This window comes from Rhinolophus sinicus, linkage group LG03 (assembly GCF_036562045.2).
Source record: "Rhinolophus sinicus isolate RSC01 linkage group LG03, ASM3656204v1, whole genome shotgun sequence".
Taxonomy (NCBI): domain Eukaryota; kingdom Metazoa; phylum Chordata; class Mammalia; order Chiroptera; family Rhinolophidae; genus Rhinolophus; species Rhinolophus sinicus.
This window is the reverse complement of record NC_133753.1, coordinates 47237811-47255238: the sequence shown is the minus strand read 5'-3', so window position 1 is coordinate 47255238 and position 17428 is coordinate 47237811. Positions and strand designations below refer to the sequence as shown.

Here is a 17428-nt window from a genome sequence, read left to right as displayed (position 1 = left end):
TTTGCCCATAATTAAAACTTTATTGAAAAACTGACACCAAAATAGGAGAGATCACTGTTGTATACTTACAAAATTAAATGTAATTACATTATCTTGTTAGATTAACTAGAATTACTGAACTGATAAGGCTTTCTGTGATATAACAAATTCAGGAAGTTGTGTGGATCATTAGTGTTGCTTTCTTCTAAATGAACACCCTGCAAAGGAATCACAAGAGCATATTAAAACACAAGTCTCTTCTATCTTTGGTGCAGTTTTAATGGTAAAAAGTACTTAAGTAAAAAACTTAAGTTTTAGGAATATTACATTATTATTCATATATGTTTATTTATCCTTTTATACCAGAAATTTGCTATAATCTTTTATATTTGAATTTACTCTGATGTGACTATAATTGTCACTCCTACGTATTTCTCAAATGCTATAATGGAGTCTATGTAAGACCATGAGCCTCAATCCAACAGTTAAAACTTTAATGTTGGCATGATGTAAAAGTTTTGGAAGTCTTGCAAGTACATTTTTAAGAGCAATACTGCACTTAAATTTCATTTGCTTGCTTCCTACTTTTATCTTACCAGGTCACACCAACTAGATCTTGGATTTGTTGCCAATCCACTTATAAGTCTTCCAGTGAAAGCAACTGGAAGCAACTGGAAATTCATAGCTCCCCAAAATATCACAAGCAAATTTCAAATGTCATTATGGAAGTATAAATCTACAAGTAGTACCATGGAAAATTATATACATAATTATTTTTTTCTTACTGCACAAAAGTGAAAGAGGAATTCAAATTAGATTTTTATATTAACCACTAAATAGCTACTCACGGAAGTCAAACCTCTATCATTTAAATTTATACATTAGTTACTGCTGCTTAGCTAGTGATATAAAAAAAATTGTCTTAAGTCTTATGTATCAAATACATAAAACAAAATACAAGAGAAAATTTTAAATTCCAATGTTTAAAAAATCCATTTCCTATAGTACATAGTTGTTCTTTTGCTCCATTCTGGTGTACGTTTAATATGCCAAGTTAAGCAAATTAAGTGACTCAATACAACAGAGTTAAATGTTCCAAACTAAGAAAAATAATATTCAAAAAAGTTCTTTACAAGGTCAAGAGTATAAACTTATCCAATTGAACAGGGCACTTTTTACTGAAAGAGCACACAATCAAAGAAAATTATTTTGGTTATCATGAATTTAAGATAGAGGCATTTACAATCATACAATCTCATCATTGGGTTAGAAAATGCCAAATGATATACCTTCTGTGAGTCTGGCCTTTCCTCCTGTCGGCTGGCACAACACTGTTGAACAACCTACACAAAGAACCACTGTCTGAGCATGGCTGAAAACCGTGGTAATCTTGTAGCAACCTAAAAAAAAGGGGGGGGGGCAATATTAAAAGTGAAAAGCAGAAGAAAAGACAGTACTTATTCAACATATTTCCAGTAAAGACCTTATATTAAATACTTTAGTAAAAGATTAAGTACTTTAAAGCTATGCAATAGCAAGCCACATAACTTAAACTTTTATAGTAGCCACATAAGAGTTAAAAAAAATACAACGGAAAAGAAAAATACAATGGGTGGTATTAGTAATATATTTTATTGAACTTAGTATTTCCAAAATATTATCATTTCAACATGTAATCAATACATAGGGAGTTTTGTGTGTGTGTGTGCTACATCTTCAAAATCTAGTGTATAATTTACACTTAAAGAATATTTCCATTTTGACTAGCTATATTTCAAGTTCTCAGTAGCTATATATAGTTAATGGCCACCATATTAGGCAGCACAGTTTTACACTAAAGAATCAACATAGTTTTCATTGCATCATAAAAAAGAAAACTCATCAGCTTAAAGTAAATCAAATGTCAGATCCCTTTTGAAGTCGTGTCTTTACCCACCCTCCCCCACAAAAAGTTTCTACAGCGGCTTGAATACGTTTATTATGAAAACGTCCATTTCTGTAATCCCACTTCTACTCAACAGAAGGTCCTAATATGGCCAAATGTACACACTACACTAGCAATCCCTATAGAAATTTTCCTTGGGAAAGGAATCAAACTTGAAATTTTACCTGGACATTTCACATCCATAAAATAAGAATTTGGACTTTGAACTAGCCGTTTCTTTTTATGTTTTTTCTTTTCCTCTTCCAAGGACGGATGTAGTAAATCTCTAGCCAACTGAATAAAAAAAACATATTATTACTACTAGAATGAAACCACAATGACTTTTCATTGCAACAATGAAAAGTCATACTCAACAGAGGCAACACTTCAGGTGTTATTTTTTAATAACATCTTAACTTTATAAAGCTTAACTTTCATCAGTACTTTTTATAATGCTTGCGTTCTCTCAATCCCGGTAATGGGACTCTGACCACCACGAAACATACGGTAAGGTGAATTAACCCCGTTCTTTTTCACTCAACTAAATTAACAGTCTCTCCAGTAAAAACAAAACTGTGGTGCCAAGTAAAAACGTGACCCCGACCCCTGGGGCCGCTAAGACCAGAAATCGGGAAGGTTAGACCGGAGTATGCCAACCCGGGGTGTTTTCTGCCTCTCAGGGTTCAACATGTGAGGTGAACTCTGAGCGGCCGGTGTGACCGTCCTTCACGGAGTTATATGGAAGGCAACTGCGAAGACAGTTTTTAAAAAGCAAACAAGCAGGAAATCGCTTCCGACAGAAGGCAGCGGGGCGAGAACCACTAAACTCAAGGAGGGCACGAAGACTCCAAAGATCACAGTCTCGCGGGCACCCACCAAAAATCCAGAGGCTGAGTAAGTTACCCGGGGAGATGTCCCCTCCTAGCCCCCGACTCCAGATCGCAGCCCAGGCGGCCCCAGGTCCTCCCCCACTCCATGCTCAGGCCGGGCCCAGCAAGCTGCGCGGCCCGGGCAAGTCCCAGCAAGTCCGCCACGCGCAAAAGAGGTGGGCGATCCCAGCAGCGTCGCTGCGTTCCGCGGGGAGCCACAAGGGCCCGCGGGGCCACCGGGCTACCCCGCCCCCGGACCCCTCAACGGGCTAGGCAGCCCGAAACAAACGGGAGGCCCGAAAGTAAACAACTCACAGGCATGTTGATCCTTTCGCAAGCCCAGCCCGAACAGATCTCTGAGGCGACACCCCTGGCGAGCAGCACGCGATCGGGCGGGGGCATCAACTTCCGGGATAGAGGAGGCTGGGAGGAACGGAGGGGCGGGGCGGCTGGCCCTCCACTCTAGGCGCTCCTCTCTGTGGTGGGTGGGGGGACGGCGCCTCCGGGTCCGCAGGCTCCGGACAAGGTGGCCTCTGAGTGCAGTGCTAGTCCGCGGTCCGGATCCCGCGAACCTAACGGGCTCCAGGGCTCTGGCCGCTGGCTGTAGGGCTCCGCACGGGACCAGCGGTGCCCGGGGCCAGGCTCAGGCGGTGTGTGCCTGGCTGGGAAGTCGCCTCAAGCTTAGGCCGGGGAGATGGAGCGCCGGCGGCATCGCGGAACCCGGAGGGCGGACCTGGACAGGTGCGCTGAGCCGCGTGTCCAGGGTCCTGCCGCCAAGCCCGTCCGCTCTCGGTTCGTTCTGCGGGCGTGCACAGGGGGCGATGCCACTGTCTTCTTTTGTGTATTAGAAACTATTATTAATTAAAACTGTTAACACGTACCAGCAATATTATGAAACAGACTCGTACACTTGTGCATCCAGTTTCCAAGGTACCGGTTAAGTTCTTTGTGGGATGTGCCTGTACCTTGAGTTTGCTTTGCCCTGGAAAGGTTTTTTTTTTTTTATTTTTTTTTAAATTATTATTATTAGTTTCAGGTGTACAAAACAATGTAATAGCTGGACATTTATACCCCTCACAAAGTGACAACCCCCCTCCCCCAATCTACCACCCCTCCTGCATAGACCTTGCAGTTCCACTGACCCCATTCCCTGTGCTGCCCTCCACATCCCATGACTAGGTATATATATATATATTAAGCCACAGTCAACACGCATCACTATTCAGCTTCAGGTGTACACCGCAGCAGTCAGGCACCTACACCGTCCATGAAGTGGTCTCCCCAATAAGACAAGTTTCCATCAGATACCTTACAAAATCTTTATAACATTACTGATTATACTCCCCAAACTGTCCTTGGTATCCCCGTGGCAATTTTGTGGCTACCAATTGTTTTTTAGAAGCACGGATTCACTGTCATGCTTAGTTCACTGGGAGGATCCTTCCTGTCCTCTGAGGAGTGCTGGCGAACTTTCCAGAATGGACAACTCAGGCCTGAAAACATGGCATGTCAGCACTAACCAGATATTAAATATTTTTGATGAGGAGGACAAGCTTGAGGGATGGATGTGAGAGAGTGCCATAGAAAGCTAAGAAACCAGGGAGACGCTTCACCAGAAAACTGTCCTAGATTGACGTTCTCAATCACCTTATATTACTCTTTGTTTGCAGAAGTAATGTATGTATAATAGACATTTTGGAAAATGAAGAAAAATAGAAGAAAATTAAAATCACCATCCAGAGATAAACATTGTTAACATTTTGACCTATATCCTTACAAGCATTTTGTATTCACTTGTGTGTAGGTTTGTTTTGGGTTTTAACATAATTGGTATCATCTTGTGCATATTCCTTTTTAGACTTGACTTTCCCCCCTACTTACTGTACAATGCACATTGTTGCATATTACTACATGTTTTCTCAACTACATCTTTTAATGGGCACATGGTATTCATCGTATGAATATATAGCCTCCTTTCATCATACACTAAATTGGAATTAGGTTTGGGTTTTTTAATATTTAACATTTTAAATAGTATTACATATTTTCAGATGGATAAGTATGTATATAGAATAATACAATTGAGTAGCCAGAACAATGGCCCCCCCAAATTTCAATGTCCCAACCCCCAAGCCCTTCAACATGGCAAGTTGAATTAAGGTTACTAATTAGCTTACTTTAAATCAGAAAAATTATCCTCAATTATCTGGGTAGAACAAATGTAATCACAGGGGTCCTTAAAAGTGAAACAGGAAGACAGAAAAAGAGAATCACAGAAAGATACAGTGATGAAGAAGGATCTGAGATGCTATGTTGCTGCCTTTGAACATGGAAGAAGGGGGCCATGACCCAAGGAATGTGGTGGCTTCTAGAAGATGGAAAAGGCAAGGAAATGGATTCTCCCCTAGAGCCTCCGAAAGAAACACGTTCCTGCCAACACTTCAATTTTAACCCAGTAAGACCTGGTGTAGGGTAGATGTTGAAGAAAATTTGCCTTCACTGGTTGATGTGAGCTTTTGTCTATTAACTTTTGTCTGTTCCTGTATGTGAGGTGATTTCTGTGCTGTGATCAGGGGTTGAGTAAATTCCGCCTTTGGTCTCATTTTCCCGAGCAGGGGAGACATGAGATGAGGTCGCTTTTCCATCTGTGCTGTGAAGTGAGGGTTAGCTTAGGATTAAAGGAATTCTTGATCAGGGTTGAGAGAATTCCCTCTTTGTTCTGTCTGTTTCACCCACATCAGCAGATGAAGTGAAGAAATGGCTAAGTTATATCAGGCTGACGTGACAGGCACGTTGCCAGGCTGCGGAAGACCTTGGGCTGACGGTCCCAAGCAAGAACAGTAGATATCGGTTGTCCAGATGAACTAGCCCTTCAGCCGGATAAGTAATATATTTTATTTTCTTTTTTTTTTATCGTTGATTGCTGGACTCTCCCGGAACTGGCTATTCCTTGGGGGGTGGGGGGGCAGAAACACAAAATTTGTCTCTGGGATGCATCTAAAGAGATATATAAGACAGACCTCCGGTGGACTGGATATTGATAGATTGCTGTTTCAAGACATTGCTATTCAGAAGATTTGCTGTTTCAGGACTGCTTTTCAGGATTGGATTGTTTCAGAGTAAGAGATTGTAACTTGCCTCGATGGACTGTAGAGACTTCTTTTGTTGGTGAATTGTCATCATTCTAGCATCTTTGGGAACTTGTATGCAGCTTGCAGTATCAGAAAACTTCCTTACTTCCAACAACAACAACAACGCCAACAGCCCCAGCATTCTTGGGAACTAACAAGCAGCGTGTGGGAGATGCCTGAGTTTCTCTCAGCTACAGATCTGGCAAGGTTTTGATTTATGACTTTTCCAGTACCGTTCCCCACCCTGGTTTGGTGAGCTTTTGGAATCTACTGTAATAGTTACTATCCTATAAAGCTTATTACTGCTTTTGGATACTCCTTACTGATGTTATTTGTGTATTTAGCCAAGTGATTTTTGATCAATAGTAAACATGTGTTGGGATCTCTTAAACTTACATGTATGTATACTCCTTTGACATGACATTGTCATCAATGTATATAGTTTTGTCTTAACTACCTTTACTTTCTGTCATTAGCACATTCCACTAATTGCCTTTGTCTTTTGTTATTGTATATTGTTAAATAAATTGATTAGATATTGCTAATAAAAAATAAATTCATTAGCTCCACTCTATCGTGTGTCCCCTCCTTTTCTTTTCCCCACTCATCGTTACACCTGGGTCAGACTGAACTATAGAATTGTAGGAAAACAAATGTGTGTTGTTTTAAGTTACTATATGGTAATCTGTTACAGCAACAATAGAAAACTAATCCAATAGTGAAGACCTGTGTACCCACCGCCTAACTCAATTCTTAACATTCAATACTCCCTCCCCCCAGTTTTTCACCAGTAAAATAACACTGTAGTAAACATCCTTGTAGGTAAGTCTTTGTGCACATCCTTGATAATTTCATTAGGATACATTTCTAAAGGAGGAATTACTGAATTAAAAGTTCTGCACATTTTAAGGTTTATAATGTAAACTGCCAAATTACCCCCCAGAAAATTAAACCAATTTACATTCCAGATGAAAATGTTTGAGAATGCCCCTTTCTTTGCACCCTTGACAATATTAGATATTATGTTTCCCCCTTTCTGAGTCAATTAGAAAAGAAAAACTATATGGTATTTTGTCGTATTTCACTGTTGTGCTAATATGTTCCATATGTTTATTGGTCATTAGCATTTTTCTATTGGAATAATCATGTATTTCTTCCTTATGTGTTCTTCTATATTAAGGATATTAACCAAATATTTTCCCAACTTGTTTCCTATTAATTTTGTTTTTTGATGATTGAAAAACCATACAGTAAATTTTAATTATATATATACATATTTATAATGGAAGCATATCTTGTTTATTGCATTTCACTTTATTGTGCTCCACAGGCATTGCGTTTTTCACAAATGGAAGGCAAGACCCTCCACCAGCCAAAGATTACAACTCACTTTGTTGCTATACTCACTTTATTACAGTGGTCTGGAACCTAACTTGCAATATCTCCAAGGTATGCCTGTATATTTCAAACCTACTGTTTTGTCCTTTTTGTTGTGTTTAGACAGGACTTGGTCACCATAGGATCAGCTAAATATTTGCCTATGCTTTCTTCTAATTCTTTTGTTGTGATATATAATCTTTAACTTTTTCATTAACCTGGAATTTGTTTTGGCCCTTGATATAGAGTAGGCCTCAGAACAACTTCTAATGATCAGTCTTAGTTATTGCTCAGTTCCTTAGCAATGCCCAGTACAGTGCCAAGACCCTCCGACTTCTGAGACACTGGGGTACCATAAGAAATAAAACTCTCCAGGTCAAGAAGACCTGAACTCTATTTGTAATTCTGTCTCCCCCTCCAGAGCTCAGTTTCTCTAAAATGTCCCCAGGCCCTTGCACTGATGGCAGATGAAGGGACATGCAGACAGATCAAGGACCCAGAGTCCCTTTGCCTTGGCAGCCCATTCTGCAGGAGGAGCTCCCACCTGGCTTCCTAAAGAACCATGAAGTGTCAGTTGCAGTTCTATTTACTGCCTGAAAACTCCAGCTGTTCTGTCTGGTCAGGTCTGAGAAGGTGCTGCTAAACTCTCCCATTCAGCACCTGACTTCCTTCACCTCCGGAGTTTGCAGCCATCTCCTCTCCCTTCCCCCTTTACCGACTTCAGACACTGGGAAAACTCACAGGTGTTTGGGTTAAGCTGGGAACCTTACTGGTGCTAAATTTCACGCTGGCCAAGATTGGTTCTAAATAGGTCAGATAACACTTTCCCCTGGGTTGGAGTTCCTCAGGCTTGTTCCCGTCTTTCCCCAGAAAGATGGTCGGAGGGTTAGTTTAGTTTTGTTTTAAAGAAATTTAGGGTGTGAGTTGGGGCTCTAAAGATAACTTTTCACACTCCTGCCTTTCTAAGTATTTTTTCTGAGAAACTCAGAGAAATCTGTCATCAGCAAACTATGACAAGGCTGAATTTTTTTTATCTTCCTTCTATTGTTCACCAGTTAGCAGGTTTTAAAGCACATGTGGCTTATTCTCAACAAATTCTGGAAATCAGCAATGACTTCTGAAAGTCTACCTCTTCTGTACACACCAGTTCTCCAACAGGGTCACAACCATTGCTCCAAAAACTCCATTGTAGGGGTTGAAGTCCATCTGTCATTTATAAGGATGTTTGACACTCTCAGGTAAGCTCCCATCTATAAGGAATAAGAGTCTCAGATGTAGATTGCGCTGTCATTTTTTTTATTTTCTATACCAATGAATTTCTGACTCAGGCTAAGCCCCCACTGGGCTGGTACTATAGACTGAATGTTCGTGTCTTCCAAAAATTCATATGTTGAATCCTAACCCCCAATGTGATGGCATTGGGAGGTAGGGCCTTTGGGAGGTGATTAGGTCATCAGGGTGGGTCCCCCATGAATGGGATTAGTGCCCTTATAAAAGAGACCCCAGAGAGCTCCTTTATTCCTTCTGCCGTGTGAGGACACAGCGAGAACACTGCTGTCTATGAACAAGGAGGGGGGCTCTCACCAGACACCAGAATAGTTGATGCCCTTGACCTTGGACTTCCCAGCCTCCAGCGCTATGAGGAATAAATGTCTGTTATTTCAGCATGTGGGGACAGAGCCAGGAGAGCAGTTTCCAGACTCTCGGCCTCACCTGGGAAGGTGCTGGCTCAGGTAGTAAATGGCCATTAACTGTGATCGGATGGCCATCAGCTGTGGATATTTGGCCATCAGCTGTAACCAGTGAGCCATTGGCCACTAATATAGCTACCGTGGCTATGCAAGCAGTGGATGGTAGCTGAGCTAGCAAGCACGGATTGCAGTTAGCACGGCGGATTGCAGTAGCAAGTGAGGTTGGTTGGCAGAGAGAAGTGGACGGCAGGTGGTGGATCATGTGGCTCCTACTTCCTGTGTCTCCAACCCAGCTGCCAGCGAGAATATAGTGGTATGACTCCCCCATCTATGGCTCCGTGGGTGTTCCTTTTTGGCCTCACCATGTCCTGCGTTCTAGTGTGAGGAGCAGGGCCAGAGACCCCACATGACACCCTGCATAACATAGCCACACAATCTGTAGTATTTTGTTATGGCAGCCTGAACAGACTAAGACAGCAGGCAGAACATTTCACCTCATTCTTGGGGTTGTGCCAGGTTTTCTGCATGTGTCCCCCACCTGATCTGCTTTCCATCCTTCACCCTGTTCTATGCCCAGGAGGCTGACTTTGATGGGCAGCAGCAGCTGGGTTCTCTTGCCCTCTGGTGTCTGATTGGATTGGGCCAATGGGAGGCATTAGTAGGAAATCACAGAGTGGCAGAAAAGCAGCGTCGGAGTATTCACTGCTCTGGATTTATCCTTGATGGCCCACTTTCTGCCACATGGCTGTGTTTCTCTAAAGGTAGCAGTTGCTGCAGGTGCCCCTTTCCCACAGCTCTCATGAGATTCCAGTCACCACTTCCTCCCCTTTCGGCCCTTCTGCCCAAGGGCGGGGGGGTGCCTCACAATCTTTTGTTAGTATCTGTTAACCCTGCCTCAACCTTGCAAATAGTCCCTACATGAAACTACCTTCAGTTACCCCTTTTGAGTGGGCCATCTGTGATCTGCCGGGACCCTGACCTGGGGATCCCATGCAGGGATATGCACCTTTTCAGCCTGGAAGGCTTTGCTCCGGTCATCAATCCAACCAGGTCACCACAAGGATGTCCATTGTCCCTGCCTGTGGAACCCTGAAGGTTTAACAGGTCGTGGTTTGAGATGGATGAGGGAATCTTAAGGGAGATGGCCCAGAGACCTAGCCATGCAGGTATTTGCCACTTTGTGGACCAGCAGCTTTCGGATCACCTAGGAACTGTTTCGAAATGCAGACCCTCAGGCCCCACCCCAGATCTGAGTCAGAACCTATATTTTAACAAGATCCCCTGGAAAAAAAAAATCCCCTGGTGATTGGTGTGCCCATCCCAGTGTGAGAAGCACTGGCCTAGATACACACACTGTCGTTCTCTCTGGAGTCTTCCTATCTGCCCCGTGGGGCTGTCACAGCCAGAACCCAGATTCCTTCTACTCCAGGGTAGTAAGTCAAGGCTATTTCTCTAAATTGGAGCCAGGTAGCTCTCCTCTTCCCTGGCTTCTCCAAGATATTTTGTTCATTCCAGCCAATCTCATTCTCTCTTACTATGTTTAGAAACCCTTTAAATCAATGATACTCAAACTTGGTTGCACATTGGAATCATCAAAGGAGGGTCCTAAAGGTCAATTAAATTAGAGTATTTTGGGGGTGGGACCCAGATGGCAGGATTTTCTTAAAACTACCTGGGTGATTTCACGAGAAACCAAGGTTGAGAACTATTGCTCTAAGTTCTCCAGAGGGCTCAAAAATGTCAAAAGCAAAGCCTAGAAAGAACTACAGGCTACTCCTGTTTAAAGGTAGAAAGACAGAAAAAAAATTCTTAATGAATATTCAAAATGACCAGACTCGGTAGTTAGGTGGGGTTTCCCAGCCCCGTCTTGCCTGCCAGGATGATCCGATCTCTGGTCGCTCCCCTCTCTCCACCCTCCCACTACCTGCCTGAGTCTCCAGGGGAGAAAGTGAGCTACTGAGAGGCCAGGGGCTCTCTCAAACTTCATTGCCTTCCCCCAGCTCATACTAATGCTCTTTTATGAAGATGCTGAGGTCAGCAAAAATATGTATGCAAATGTAATCTCTCCCTTTTCTGAACTCCTGCAGCACTTATTGCCTACATTAATCATTGCTAATAACCGCTGCTGTCTTGTGGGGTTTCTCTTTTTATGCTCTTGTACCGCAGTTTCATTTTCCTTGTGTCCGTGTCTATGTCTTCTCTTCCCTAAAAGTCCACAGGCTTCTGAAGATCAGAATTTGGTCTCAACACCCCACATGCCTAGTACAGTGCATAATAAGCCCAGGAATGTTTCCGCTGAGGGCCATACTCAATGGAACTGACATGCCGGTCATTCTAGAAGGGCTATTGCACTTCTAGTTTACCTATAGCCCCTTTTTCCCCGCCAGAACTTTGCTAGGTCCTTGTTGATGCATGCCTTTGATCTTTCTTCTGCCTCAACTTGATGTGATGAAAAGACCAAAAGACCACTGAACTCTGATTAAGCCTCAGTTAATTTGTTTCTAAACTTGGGAAAATAATTCTAAGTCATAGCGTTGGTGAGACATTAGGTTGAGTTCTTCCCTTGGACAGTGTATATAGGCAAAATAAATGAAATCATTCTGTTTTCCCATTAGATAAAAATTGATTGAAAGGCTAATGGGTCAAAGGGTTCAAAGTACTAAGAAGAATGGTGCTCCATTCATATTAGAAAACTTATTCAACTATTTATGGAATGTCTGCTATATACAAAGTAGTAGGCAATGTAAACACTGGTTCCTAAGAGCACAGAAACTTTTTAACTCTAATATCCACTTAACCTCTTTAAGCTGTTTCCCCATCTATAAAATGAAAATATTCATACCTATTTTATAAGGTTGTGTGAATGTAAAGTGAGATAATGCTTGTAAAGTGAATAGTATACTGCAAGTGCTCAAGAAATGCCAACTGTAATTGCTAGAGCTTGTTGGTGATACAGAAATCAGTTGGCTCTGGGAATCTTGGGCTGATGGTGATTTCCCTATAAAGACTTGTAAAATGCAATGTTTTTACAATAGTTCTGCCTTAAGGAATATTATGACTATGTTCCATCTGCAGAACATACTTGCTGGAGTCTTGCCTTTGATGGAAAGCTGAGAGATTATTCTTTTAAAATCCAACAGGTGGCACAAGGAGCCACTTGTCCTGCAGGACAGGAACTGCCCAGCAGGGAGCTTTATCTCCCCATTTGTAGAGGGCCTTTGCCTTAGAGATGTCTTCTCAGTCTGTTACTCTGTTACTGCATAAGTAGCTGTGCAGACCATGGTTATTATGGGTTTTCCTAGAGGATAAAGAGAAGTGGCCTAGAAAACAGTGGGGAGTGGGACTAGTCCTCCAGAATATTTTCCCCTAAATATTCCACGTGCCTGAAACTAGTTAAACTATTAAACTACTTAAATTCCAAATTGCCCTTACATGAAAGTACACACCATTGGCTCTAAATATATTTCTTTATAGAAACGCATCGTCCAAAAACCTAGTAGAATGTCTTCATTATTAATCATGCCAGCTCGGTAGTTATTGGGTAGCATAGACTCTAAAGCAGTGGAACACTAGGAAGTGAGCTGGAAGGAAAGTGTGAGGCTGAGCTGTAGTGTTTGCTAATTTCCATAAATGTTTCCACCGTGGCCAATGTCAAGTACTAAGGTGAAGTTACTTTAAACAGAGTGGGGAAGAGATGAGCATAATCTCCTGTTCAGGTAACGCCAAAGACTTATTTTAGGACTATTTCCATCATCATCAGAACTGCTAATAAAATATCCATATTGACAATTTTGGGCTTGCTTTTGTCTTTTCCTCAGATCAAAAAGCAGAGAGTGGAAATGAAAAACGGGAAAAAGAATGGACTACGTACTAATCTAAACCAAAATGGATGACTCGCCTTGAATAAAGAAGAGTTGACCTGCTGGATCATTTTACCCACCTGAGCACAACACACAACAGAGTAAGGGCTCTATAAGACGTTGCTCTCTGACTTGCTAATGAAGAGGTAATATATTAAATAAAGAATTTCAGGTTAGGAAGGGACAGTGTGCTCCAGTTTTGGACCGCTTTTAATTGTTCTTTATACCATGTCAAAATGTGCTTGCTTTTTTAACTTAAATTCATCTATTCAGATTCTGGCCTAGGAAGGAAACAGAGAAAATACATGTCATTTATTTTCAAAATGACACCCCCAGAGCTAATTGAGGATGGCTTTACTTCTTCAGGATGAATATCACAGGCTCCTACAAACAGCATTTGCAGTTTTTCATCACCCTTTTCATATTTCTCTGGACATGCTCCAATTTGTCCATATCCCTCTTAAAATAGGCCCAATGACTGAACACATTGCCAGCTCAGAGTAATAGGGACGTATTACTTGTCTTGTTCTAATCATCATATGTGTGTCAATACAGCCTAATACCATGTAAGTTTTTTTTGGTTTTTTTTTGGCAATGCAATAGCATCACACTTGATTTACATAAACTTATAGCTGACTATAATCCTGCTTTTGTAACTGTTATTAAACCTCATATCCCTTATGCTATAATTGCATTTGAAGGAATCTAAGTCTGGTGAATATACTAAAAACCATTGAATTATACCCTTTAAATCAGGGGGTTGAATGATATGTGAATTATATCTCAATGAAGCTGTTAAAAAATGTAAGTGCAGGAAGGAAGCGCAGATGTATTTTATTAAATACTAAAATTTGTATTTTATTCAATAGCTACTAAATGTTGCCAGACACATTGTCTCATATAATCCTTTTAACAGTCCCCTAGTTCTAGCGGAATTAAGAAACTCATGCAAGTGGGGGAGCAAGGATTTGAACCCAAGTCTGCCCAGGACGCCCATGCTCATGCCATGTTCATTTCACCATAGCACACTGCCTCCCTGTCACCCTGCTGTGTTCTAGGCTTTGTAATTGGCGCCCAGTCAATGTCCGTGGGAGGAGGTCTACCAGGCAGATAGAGCTTCAGGACCACGTGGACCCTCAGAATAGTAACAGGTGATACAGAGATTTAGAGAGATTCAGGGTTAGCAAGATCTGGAAGGTAGCAAAAGGCAGGTGTCCCATAAGTGGGGCAAATCTGATTATTGGCAGTGGTGAAAGTGGGGCTGGTGCAGTGGTGGGGAGATATTGGGAAGAATAGAGTACGTGACCCAGACTGGCAGTGTGGGTCACACAGGACAAGCTCCCAGCTTTGTCTGCATTTCAGGTATGTTACCTGGGAGAAATAGACGTAACCAAATTAGAGTCCTGACTTTGAAGAGACCAGGGTCCTTGTCGGGTTATGGGCACAGGGGCTGAAGCCTGAGGAATCAAGGAGTCAGGCTTGGCAACAAGGAATTAGAACCGAGACCAGTGGATGACAGCAGCAGAAGCCCAGAAGTCAGAACCAGGATATTGGATCAGAGCAGGACAAGTCACAGGGTAGCCTGTGTGCCCTGAACTTTTGGAATAGTGCTCCTTAAAGCTTCCAGCTGGACACAGGATATGCTGCTGAATCGGGGCAGGACCAGAGCTGTGGATGCTTGACAACTGGCCCAGCCACGGGGGCTGACAGACCATTAGAAGAGACCAGTACCTGTCCAGTGATTTTTGTTTTTGCTGCAACATGCGTGACCAGTGACAGCCACAGGTACTTCCATTACATGCGCCCCTGTAGAAGCTTAGACAAAGTTCTGGGTGTGCCATCTCTACTGCCACCCACACAAGGAAGTGTATCAGGAAGTGACTAAGAGAGAATATTGTTTCAGGAATAACTATGAATCTGTTCCATTCAATTTTATCATCAGCAAAAATTACTTGTGTGCATGTCTGATTGTGGCAGGCCAGTGTGATGGGACCACCCCGCCTTGGCTTAGCCTCTCTTTCAGTGCCGGCTCACTCACTCACTCAGCCAAGGCTCCTTGAGTTTCATGTAACAGATACATTGCAAGCTTGCCTGAGCTAAAATGGAGAGTGTACTGGACATGGGCCAGGGCAGGAAGGGCAGCTAGGCCCCATGGGGGTCAGAACAAAGCCCTGGGAGGCCGCTGGGAATGGAGACGGCTATTCTCTTGCCACCTCCCTTTTTCTCTCAGGGGTGACCTGGTTTCTCATCTCTGCTTCTCCCTGATACTGTTTCAGTCTCCTTTCTCTACATCCCAGTTTTTTCTGCCTCCCAGGGCACATAGTGGAAATGGCCATGCCAGTGCCCTGTTATATGCTGTCCTAGTTCCAGGGCCAGTAGTGACTGACCAGAAAGAAAGCTTGTGTCCCAATTCCAGATGCCCTGGAGAAAGAATCTGGTTGTCTCAGCTTGGGTCAGGAGTATCTACCCCAATCATCTGTGGGCACTTGGAGCGATAGTGATTCATGGGGCCCAGTCCTGAATCACGGTGGGAAGGGACGGGGAAAGCTCTTAGGAAAAGAGGTGTAGTTCTGAACCAAGCCCCCATAGGTTGACTACTCCCTGCCAGCTGCTGTCACTGCTGCCTTTGGCAAGGCAACCAGTGGTCTAAGACCTCACCCTTCAAGCTGCCTCTCTGTCACTCTGCCTTCTCCCTGAAACACTGAACATTAGCTAGACATTGTTAACCATAAACACCTTCACAAGCGTCAGCAAATTGGTGATGAATATACGCAACAAAAACATTTTTTTTTTCGATGTAGAATAATCAAGTCTAGGGACCACATGTCGAGGGGCGAAACCAGTTTAAACTAAAGACATACCAAGTACATTGGAACTGAGTCTGTTTATAAGGATGCACATTGCCTAACAATATATTTTACAACCAACAAAATTACTCAAGCATAAGCATAAGTCATTAATTTGCAAAGTGCCTTTTTCAACAGCCTTCATGTTATGTCTCAATGAAAACTACCTTGTTCATACTTCTTTAAATATCCAAAGAATAAAATTTGAAATCAGGGGCTAGTAGCAGAAAATCTGGAGGTTCTGACCTAACTGGGTTCCTTCTTCAGATTTATAAGGTGGCATTAAGGGAACTATGGAGCAGATTGTTACATCTGAAGGCTATATTCTTAGGCTCTGAGAGCAACCAAGACTCCTTCCTGACAATCAGTGATGATGATGATGATGATGATGGTGACGATGACGGTATCATCTGAGCACTTATTTGGTACCAGGCACTGCACTAAGCACCTTACATGAATTATCTCATTTAAACTTTACAGCATCTCTATAAGATAGACAGTATTGTTATCCCCATTTTACAGATGAGGAAACTAAGGCACAGAGCTAGTTAAGTACCATTCTCAAGGTCCCACGAATGGTAACATGCAGAACCAATATATAAGCCTAAGTTTGGCTGAAGACCTTTGATCTTAACCAATATAATATACTTAGATCTTCCAACAAGACATTAAAAAATATTTGAAAATGAAGCTCCCTAATGGACTTCCTATCATTTTTTGTCACTTATTAGGTCTTTTCATTTTCAATGCATATGAGCAAGTATTTTTTTGTGTTTTCTATAAGGAAGGTACTGATGTCAAGGGCAATGAGAAAATGATTAAGGCCCTCTTGGGGTTTTCAAGGAGCTCAAGGTCATCTACTATAAGGAAAAAGCTGTACAAATATAGTGATAACCTAACACTGAATACAATATGCCTTCCTACGTAGAAACACAAAGGCTCCAGGAGATTAAGGGAAAGAGAGAGCATGTCTACTAAGTATATAGAAGTTATGATTTGCTGCATATGAATGTTGTTAGATGAATCTCGTGAGAGAGACAGAAATCCTATGTAAGCCAAAGAATCAGGTGTGATTCTCAGCAGGACCATTGTGACATCCAATAAATCATGTAACCATGTCTTTAAATCAACTGGAATGTGACCCCTAAGAATAAGACACAGGACTTTAAAGGAAGGAATGGATCCTAGCCAGGCTGATACTTGTTGCATGTTTTCAGTAAACACTGTCCCTGAAGAAAACACCTCTATCGTGAGCTGTCAGCCAGCAAACTGCACTAGGGACAACAGGAAGAAATGCAGGGAAGATCTTTGGAAGGAGCTCTCCCCTCAACGTGACACGTTGGAGCTCAAGGATCTTTCCTGAAGAACAAAGGGGTACACCTGTTCTTTGTACTTTGATTGCAGAAACCAGCCCATCATCTGCCGCAGCTAGACCCAGTGGACCTAGGTGCTGCCTGCCACCCAGAAATCTGAACCACGCACTGATTACTCGCTCTGCACTCCATTCCCATTACCAAACTCTGCTTTCTGTTCAGGTAATGTGAGCCCAGCTCGGCTTTTCAGCACCCTCGAGGTCTGCAGCAGTCTGTGATCAGGACTCAGAGGCTTAACTGTAGCTGTAGAAAGCAGCACGCACTCCAGACTTTGGATGAAATAGCTCAAATGCTCCTTTTCATTTATGTACGACTTGATGTTACAAGGCCCGTCCCAATCACCATTAATTAAACCTGCCACTCTGTGGTAGCGCTGCA

General features: G+C 42.5%; 1 protein-coding gene and 1 long non-coding RNA gene across 2 annotated transcripts; one reads left to right on the top strand and one right to left on the bottom strand.

The window, feature by feature from the left end:
* RPS27L (ribosomal protein S27 like) lies at nt 1-3245 on the bottom strand. The gene is made up of 4 exons (XM_019755377.2): nt 3088-3245; nt 2089-2197; nt 1269-1379; nt 1-197 (listed from the first exon to the last, which is right to left on the bottom strand). Exons 1-4 carry the CDS (start codon nt 3172-3174, stop codon nt 169-171), a joined length of 336 nt encoding a protein of 111 aa, XP_019610936.2. The 5' UTR covers nt 3175-3245; the 3' UTR covers nt 1-168.
* Nucleotides 2192-17428, top strand: LOC109460203 (uncharacterized). Its single transcript, XR_012494729.1, has 6 exons — nt 2192-2797; nt 4172-6155; nt 7234-7352; nt 8336-8518; nt 12790-12977; nt 16895-17428. It is a non-coding gene; the product is annotated as an uncharacterized LOC109460203 (long non-coding RNA).